The following is a 9,533-nucleotide window of genomic DNA, read 5'->3' on the forward strand; positions in this document are numbered from 1 at the left end:
CTTCTCACCCATTTGAACACATGTTGAGTTCTCCAAAGCATTCATCTCTTCCAAACGAATCTTGAGCTCCAACACCATCACCTTTTGGAGAAGCTGGCAGAAATCCTCTTTGGAAAAGTAAGGAGGCATCATGAAGCTGTTCTGCACTCCCTCTCAGCAGATGATGTTTCAAAAATCTTCTCAGGTTCTTCAACAGCCAAAAATAAAAATTCAATGTTTTTTGCTTATTCAAGATCATCTATCACAATCGTCACCAGCGTATCTCTGTTGTTAAAACAATTTACCATAAAAAGGTTATTTTCATCCAGCTGGAGTCACGGTCCTGAGCAGTCCTTGCTCACTCATATCAGTCCACCTGTAATGTGGCCTTGGTCCGTCGATCTTCTAGTGGTCTCTGCCTGACAACGCCAAACTGTTATGCTGGATTTATTTAACAAAGACAGAAATACGTGGTCCAAGAATGAAGGTACTCCGTGAGATGATCAGCTGGGTTTTATTGCAACAACAGGAACACAGACAACAACTGTCCTGTCTCTGTGCTCTCATCTCAGCCTATTAGTTCCACCACAATGGCAAACTACAATTGTAACCACAGCTGCCCTGGGGCACACTGACAGAAGCGAGGCTGCCATACACAGGTTCCACCAGAACCTCTGACGACCATCAGCAGGCAAGGCGGGTGAAGTGTCTCGCCCAAAGACACAACGGCATGTGGGCATGGCGGGGTGTCAAACCTGTGACTTGCGGGTCCCAAAGCCGGCTGCTCTACCACTACACCACGCTAAGTGTACGTCAGGTAAGTGTAGCTACAGTTTCACATGTCTACATCAGGTAAGTGTAGCTACAGTGTCACATGTCTACATCAGGTAAGTGCAGCTACAGTGCAACATGTCTACATGGGACAATCTTTTATCGCCATCGACGTTGGAATGACTACAAGGACCGAAGACAGAAGTGTTTCCAAGAAGTGGGTGTAAAGTAATATGGTAAAAAGTAGTTAGAAACTCTCCGTATCAGCCTGAAAGGGTCATTGGTTGTTAAAATGTAAGTTTATTAAAAGTAAGACTGGGCGCAGTAGCTTGAATTAAGAAAACAGAAGTCTTGGGTAAGCACTGGACTTTTCCAACAGCCCAGCGTAAGTGGGGCTTTCCAAAGCAGAAGTTGAACAAAGCACAAAAAGAAACATGTTTAAGAAAAGGTAAAATAAAAGTGATTAAAAATGTAAATATACAGTCGACATGTCACCAGTGATTGTGATTTAAATGTTGATTTTTTTAAAAAGAAAGGTTGTTGATAATAAATCAGTACAAAAAATGTGTTTAATTGTTTAAAGGAATCAAACAAGGAAATATGTTGAGTAAAAGTAATGGAATGATTTTAATCAAAAATGTAATCAGTAAATAACCTGATGAGGATGATTTAACTGTTGACTCTTACAACAATTCTTCTTAATGTATAAAAACATGTAAAAACATGTAAACCAATGAAATTAAGGAATGAGAAAGAAAGACAGAACAAATTAAAGGATGAATGATTTGATTTAAGTCTGTTGATAACAGAAAATGATATATTTAGGGGTAAAAACTGATCAAATGTTTTTAACATGTGTGTTGAATGTATGAGGTGAAGTTTGGCAAAGAAAAGGATGAAACAATGACAGTGTGTGAGGAACTTTGTTGCTCATGTGGCTTGTGAGGTGCAGCTTGCTGGGACCCTCCCAAAAGGCTGTAGAGAAAAAAATACTGTTGTAATCAGGAGACGTGGCCTTCCTTTCTTGCTCCAGCATTTAGTGTGCAGAGTCTGAACCTGATGTTCCTGCTTGGGGATTGAGCATCTTGCAGGATTATCGGGGTATAGGCTTAGTTACACAGAACTAAGAGCAAAAAGGAWAGTGAGAGTGTTTATATTGGGAAGCAAGTAGATTAGTAATTTTAGCTGYAGAGAAACAAGAGGAAGACCACTCCATCATTTTTGCTGAATGATCTCTTCAAGGCATWTTCTCAGCACATTTTAACTTCTGAACAAGTGAAGTCACGCAGGTATGGTCTTACTTTCCTTTGCTCAAGTTCATGCAAATTTGTTGATTTTTATCATTTTACAGCAATTGCCATGGGAAAGACGAAATTGATTTTAAGAATTATTGTGATTATTCTTTTGTATATTGATGATTTATAAGGCATRTTGTATTGCTGTAACTTGCTAAGCCACTATTATAAAGTTTAAGCCACTACAAAAAAAAGTTGGGTGAGTGTARCTACTGTGCAACGTCTACATCAGGTAAGGAAGACCTCTGCCCTTTCTTTACTTACGATGAAAGTTTTCGGGTATCCTCCCACGTAGAAGACGGTGTCACTGCTTTGGAGATTGAGCAGGCCCTGATCACCCTGGGCCTCCACATTGGCCAGAGTGGTTTCAGTCAGGTCACTGACTACTGAAGACATGGACATCTGACCGTACTGGCGGATCCTATGTTCAGACAGACAATAGAGGAAGATGAAGCACATGGAGAGGAGCTTTAGGTTTTACACTTCATTCTGTTAGTTGATTGTAACTCTTTATTATCAGCTTTCAGTTGATCTAAAATGCTGCTGCCAGAGTTCTGATGAGTGTTAGAAGAAAAGAACATATTTCTCCYGTTTTTGCTTCTCTGTTTCTTGGCTTGTTTTCTTTACCTTTGAAGGAAGACCTCATTGAAGTTCCCATCAGTCATGACATCTTTATTCATCATCACCTGGGCCGTTTGTCCTCCAACATTATAATGCCAGACCAGTCTTTGTCCCTCTCGTGCCATGCCCAGGAACTCTTTATTGGACTACAAATCACACAAACAACACAAAAATAAATCTGGAAATGAGAAACGTGTAGTGTAAAAAAGCACAAAGGGGGCCTCTATTGTTTTAATTACATCTTTGTTGCCAAGGTAGAAGACAAACTGTTTGGGGAGGCTAGGGTCTGGGACGTTTTGCCGTCTTTGCCGCGCTGCATCCGTCAGCGTGATGTAGAACCTCATGGAGTTGTAGGCAGCTAGGTCAGCCAGGTTGGAGGGAGTACGGACCTGAACTCCAGAGACTCCATTGAATTTCATTGACACCCTCACCTGAATGGACAACACGAGGCGTTAAAGTGAGAAGTAAAATGAGCTTTCGGCTCGAACGTGTCGTCCTTCGAGATGATGGACACCTTGCTGGCGGCGTTGCGCGCCTGCTGGATGAGTTGTCGGATCCGGTTGATGTTTTCTGAAATGTTGGGCATTTGGATGGAGTGGTTCTGCAACTCGTCCAGTTTCTTCATTAGTGTAGGAATGGTTTCACTTAGCTTGGTCACTACAGAGACAGAGAATTAAAATGCGTTTGTGGTAGTTCAACATAATGGTAACCAGTTTCTATCCTGTAAATTTTTGTCACATTTAAGTTCTTGGAACTGATTTTTTTATGTCTGTTGTTGGTTATAATTGTTTTGTTCTGGACCCTTGACCTTCCATCTCACCATCTTTCCTGATATACGTATTCCATGTCCCAGAGAGACTCACTGTGAGTAACAACTACACCATACCCACGACTCAACCTTCCCATGTTGTTTGTATTTGGTCCAGATTTTAGCACAGCTGACTGTGAACAACCAACTTCTTTTGCAACATTGCGTGATGATTTACCCTCTTAAAGAGTTTGATAATCCTTTCCTTTGTTTCAGTTGACATCTTAGTGTTGGAGCCATGATTCATGTCAGTCCACTTGGTGCAACAGATCTCGAAGTTGTGATCACTCCTTTTTAGATGCAGACTAATGAGCAGATTTAAACTGATGGAGGTGTTAGCTTTGGGAATGAAAATTTACAGGGTGATTCCATTTTTTTTCTCAGAATTGAGTGATTCCATAATTTTTCCCTTTGCTTGCTCTAAAAAGTAACTGTTACTGGCTATTACATTTATTTCTTGTTTTTTTTTAGTTAGCTTTGTGTCATGTCTGTGATCTGCTTTTGTTCTACAAAATTAAACAACTGAATGAACATCCTCAGAGGCCAGTGATTCCATCATTTTTGCCAGGGGTTGTACATGTCCATAAAAACCTGACAAATACCATGAAGATACCTGTAAAAAACATCTGCTTTCAGGCTGATTTTTCATAAATCGTAGTGTGGGAACCTTAGTTTTATATGTTTGTATGGTTGTAATGGTTAACATTCAACAAATAACATAAAGAAGCTGGTTTGAGGTTTTTTCCAGTGATGAGACAAAGATGGTTCAGGGTTTCCTGAGGATTGCAATGAGCTCCTACCAGTGTTGTTGGCATCCATCAGAGCATTGCTGATGTCATCGTTGGTGGTGTTGGTGTCTCCATAGAGCTTCTGCCAGTCATCCAGCTGCTTTCTGATGGGACGCAGTTGGTCAATGACCTCAGTGACTGTGCTGTTTGCTGCACCTGTGACCTGCTTCACTTCATTAATATCCTGAGTCACATCTGTTCAGAGAGAACAAGCGATCATCTTTAAAAAAATGAGCTAAGCTGGAGAGCAAGTCTTCAGCTTCATTTTATAAACTCAATGTAATCTGTACAATTATTAATAAAACAAAAACATACTGTCCTAGAAATACAATCCCTTTAGATTCTCCACAGAAACATTTACTGCAGGTGCTACGTGGGGGTCCTTAGTTCTGGTCAGTAATGTCCCTTTTCCACTAGTGCCACTTAGTGTAGTGTCGGAACGGTCGGTGTAGGTACGGGTCGGACCAGTTGGTTTTCCACTGATGTTCCAGTCCGGTTCCAATGGGTGTGTTTTGGGCGGTTGGTGGAGGTGGTTTTTAGGTATTTTGAATAAAAATTAATGGGCAAAATGAGAGATAGAAACACATTTGATGAATAACTTTTGCAATTTTAAACATTTGCAAAAATTTAGCCAATCAGTGACGAACAGTGTTCTGACGTCGCATTTTGGTGTCAGCTGGTTGGAACCACAATGAAGTAGGTACTAAGAAAAGTGCCGGTTCCATGGATCTGGCCTAATGGAAATGGCTTGGAACCGTACTGAACCGTACCGACACTACACTAAGTGGCACTAGTGGAAAAGGGGCATATGACAGCAAGACATTAAATATGAGGAAAAGACCTAAACTCAACCAAAGAATCTAATGTTTTCCCAGAGCCCACATTTGCCTGTCTCAAAGTGATAAATAACAGTTTTCTTGCAATTTTGAGTTAAGTTAGAGTTGCCAACTCCAACAACTGCAGCCCAGTGAAAGGTCAATTCATCCAGAATCAGAAATGATTATGTGGAACTTTGAGTTTATTCAGCTTCAGTACATTTTTAGAATCACGGAGGGCAGAACTGCAGTGTTCTGACAGGTTGAAACAGAAAACACTCGCAGCTGTTATTGGTGTCCGGATAAAGTTGTAAAAATCAGTTTGTCTGCAGATTACAGGATGGTGAAACAAGTTCTCAGATGATGTTCACCATGTTCTGATCACACCTGGCATTTTAAAATACTGGTTTGATGATCTGAAATATATAAGTACAACATAAAAACAGCAAAACAGGGGAAAATCTGTCAGGGGATGAAAACTTTTTCACTGCGCTGTAGTTGCTGATTCAGCTTGAGAGTCTGGGCAATTCCCATTACGCAGTTTGTTTGTTTGTTTGTTTGTTGGATATTCATACTTGAGGTCAGGTTGAGCATGTTCTGAGCTGCCTCCAGATCCTTCACAGTTTGAACATGTTTGGTTTTGGCTTCATCTAATCGTCTCTGAGCATCTTCCAGCCGAGGCTTCAGGGCTGTGCAGGAGAAAATCAGCACAACAGTAAAACTTTCAAACATTCTACCTGGATTTGTGAGATTTTTTTAATTAAAATTCTGATGTTGAGAGTCATGCTCACTGCTGTTCAGGTTATCACTCAGCTGTTTGGCTTCATCGTTCAGCTCCATGCTGCGGTTCTTCAGTTTATCTGCCATCTGACCAAGATCATGATTCTTTATGTTCTACAATAAATGAATCAGTCATCAACAAATAMATCATTTTATGTAGAACAAAATGTGAATGATTAATACTTTTATTGACAATGCTACTACCAAAATAAAACATTAAATGTCAAGGATTCCAAGTATTACCAGGTAAGCTGTATGTACCAGATATGTAACAGGTAAGTACTCTGTAAKTWCCAAGTAAGTACCAGATAAACTGTATGTACCAGTGCGTAACAGGTAATTACCCTGTAAGTACGAAGTATGCACCAGGTATGTAACAGGTAAGTACCGTGTAAGTACCAGGTATGCTGTATGTACCAGGTTAGTATTCATTTCAATTCAATTCAAAAATACTTTATTGATCCCAGAGGGAAATTAGGTGTTGTTGTAACTCATTTAACTAAAGAATTATTGTAGATGCTGATGGCTGTGGGCAGGAGAGATCTTCTGTAGCGGTCTGTATTACAGCGAAGTTGAAGAAGCCTCCGACTGAAGACACTTTGTCTTTCTATGACAGTCTGATGAAGAGGATGGTCAGGGTTGTCCACAATGTTCTTGATTTTATGTAAAATCCTTCTTTGCACCATCATCTCCAGAGGTTCCACAGTCGTCCCCAGAACAGAACCAGCCTTCTTTATCAGGTTGTTTAGCCTTTTTAGGTCCCTGGCTCTGATGCTGCTGCCCCAACAGATGATGGCAGAAGAGATGACGCTCTCAACAACAGACTTGTAGAAGATCTGCAGCATCTTGATGCAGACATTGAAGGATCTCAGCTTCCTTAAGAAGTACAGTCTGCTCTGTCCTTTCTTGTAGACTGCTTCACTGTTGAGTCTCCAGTCCAGTCTGTTGTCCAGATGAACACCGAGGTATTTATATTCCACAACCACCTCCACTTCTTCTCCCATGATGGAAACAGGGTTTGATCTAACACTATTTCTCCTGAAATCTACAATCATCTCCTTTGTTTGTATCTAGTAATTACCCGGTAAATAGAGGATATTACTGAGTACTTTACTGGTAAGTACCCAGTATGTACTAGGTAAACACACTAAGTATCAGATAAGTACCAACTAAGTATCCAGAAAATACAGGGTACATACCCAGTAAGTACCCTAGTAAGTACCAGTTATGTACACAAAATATACTAGTCGATACAATGTAAGTACTGAGTACATATCATGTAAGTACCAGGCATGTCAGCAGGTGTGTGTGCTCGTTCATACAGACAGTAGAATGTGTTTCTGTACCTCCAGCGTGTCGTTAGCTGCTCTGTCGGCCATGTTAGCTGCCTCTTCGGCTGCGTTGATGATGTCGATGATGTTGCTGTAAGCTTTTGTCACATTCACAGTTCCCTCCTTCCTGGTTTCTAAAATCAAACTGTGTTCCCAGCACATGAAAGGTTAGCCTCCTGAAGCTTGTCTGCATTAAACTGTTTGTCCTCTTCACACTTCTCACAGTTTAGACTCCTACCTGGACAAGTTCATGGTAAATCTGCTCAGCATGTTGGCGTGTCTCTCTGCGTCCTCCACCAAAGGGATCAGAGAGTCGGTTGAAGCAAAGCTCTGCACCTTCTTTGCCAAAGGTGTCCTCGCCCCATCCAGATTAGCTGCCAAACGTTCATATTCCTGAAAAAATACAGTTCAAGTGAAACAGATTTCACACTTACCAAACTTCCCTTCTGACACATACTGTATGACAACAACCTGATAAAAAAAATTCAAGATTCACAGTCTTCCTTATAAATCTTCTAAACAACCTGTCTCTTGAATTTGTCTGAAGAAATGTTCACTAAAAGTGTCTCCAGCATTTCTCAAACATGTCCGGCACTATAGGACCATGCAGTCGCGTAACTTAAGTTGTGCTGAGCAGCTTCCCCCTGCACACTCTACGTGCTGAGAGGAAGACTCTGTCGCACATTTATAAAAAGATGTAGAAGCTGAGAAAATGATGTTGAACCTCCCGATTATTTGTTTGGTTGAGGAGGAGATGATCACACTTTGAAGGTGAGCTGTTTTCATCAGAGGGAGTGACTTTTCTCTGTCATGAAAATAATAATAAGAAAACACAGAGGAGTTTGACTCTAATGTCCTCTTCAGTCAGTCCGGACAGTTTCCACAACTCTGACTCTGAGAACATGAAGAATCTGCTTCAGTTTATGTAAACCAGTGTTGCTCTTGTCAAATATTTGTAGCTGTTTGAATTAGTTTGGCAGCTGGTGAAATGTTTTTMCTGTGTTCTGACTGATACAAATGTAAACTGAAAAAGGTTTTTTATATTTCTGTACAAGCGTGTCAGAAAAGATCTGAAAAACATTATTAAAAAAATGTTGAAAATACAAAGATCTGATTGAGGTTTAATTGTTGGCTTTTTGTGAAAATAAGTTTTATACATTAAGTTTAAACAACATTAAAGAGAATTATAAAGTCATGACCAGTTGAAGCACTGTTCAGACAGGAGAGAGGTCAAAACCTTTTCTGTTATTGTTAAATCTCATCTCATATCACTCTCATGCACTCCAGCTCTCGTCTCGTCCTGAGAGGTAAGTGTCTCGTAACACTTGTAGTTTAAAGGAATACCCGATTAGTTGTAACATTAGACTTTATTTGGCTACACCACCCTGAACACGCCAGCTCTCATCTGATATCTAAAGCTAAGCAGGGTTGGGCCTAGTTAGTACCTGGATGGGAGACCATCTGGGAATACCAGGTGCCATAAAACCAATGAAGTATTTGTGCCCTTATAAGAATAGTAGCAACAGAAAACCTTCAAACATATTTGGTCATAGGTCACCTTCTACAGTAGTAGTAGCTTTCGTTAAGCAGTTAAATCTCACTGAGATCACAGCTCATGTTTGGGTCTGATAATATTGTTAGTTATTTTACAGCAGGAATGCCCAACCTTTTTTGAACCAAGAGCTACTTTTGAGGTCAGCAGTTTGCCGAGATCTACTTGTCCAGTCTCCGTATCAAAAAAAAAAAAACAATTTTTCATCTCCCTACTCTTTAAAGTAAATAAAACAGAACGTAATGTGTTGCTAGTTTTATTTAATTTAAAGTATTGTCAAACAAAACTATCTACTTAACCATATATTTACCTACAAAAAAAGAAAAGATAAAATCCTTACTTAACTCCTGAAAGAGAAACAGAAAATTGATGCTTGAACAAAAAKGATCAATTTTTTAACTCCTTAAGTTAGTACTCACTGTAAYGTGCGAGCTATGAGGGCTGGAAACCTGCCCAGTGAGAGAACCACAGAGTCAAATAACTTTGGAGCACGGGAACTCGTCTCCATTTATTCAAAGAACTCTCCTCTCTTCTCTCCGTACAGGGGAGGAAAAACAAAACAAAAAACTGTCAGGGTCAACATGGCTACCACAACGGTGCCGCCCCTTTTTAAAAGTCAATATAAAACTCTCTCATTTACAAAAAGTGACTTACGATGGTGCAGATTCACAAATCTCCAACAACTATTTGAAACCTCAATCTCTGTGCAGCATGCAGGATGGTGTGTAATCTGCAGGTGTTGAAGAGCTCAGTCCCTCACTGGTCCAGGCTGCCGGCTCCAGACCATTCAAAG

The 9,533-nt window shown here is 40.3% G+C and overlaps 1 protein-coding gene across 1 annotated transcript in view; it reads right to left on the reverse strand.

Annotated features, from left to right (window-relative positions):
- LOC106534083 (laminin subunit alpha-5) overlaps positions 1–9,533 on the reverse strand; it is a gene marked incomplete at its 5' end in the record, with an annotated part of 45,903 nt that overhangs the window by 30,215 nt on the left and 6,155 nt on the right. The window contains 9 exon segments of the mRNA XM_014030594.1: positions 2,310–2,466; positions 2,673–2,812; positions 2,906–3,097; positions 3,181–3,323; positions 4,275–4,457; positions 5,653–5,766; positions 5,869–5,971; positions 7,204–7,333; positions 7,427–7,581. Of these exon segments, the coding sequence (XP_013886048.1) occupies positions 2,310–2,466; positions 2,673–2,812; positions 2,906–3,097; positions 3,181–3,323; positions 4,275–4,457; positions 5,653–5,766; positions 5,869–5,971; positions 7,204–7,333; positions 7,427–7,581 (1,317 nt within the window).

Source organism: Austrofundulus limnaeus, unplaced genomic scaffold (genome assembly GCF_001266775.1).
Source record: "Austrofundulus limnaeus strain Quisiro unplaced genomic scaffold, Austrofundulus_limnaeus-1.0 Scaffold1087, whole genome shotgun sequence".
NCBI classification, from domain to species: Eukaryota; Metazoa; Chordata; class Actinopteri; order Cyprinodontiformes; family Rivulidae; genus Austrofundulus; species Austrofundulus limnaeus.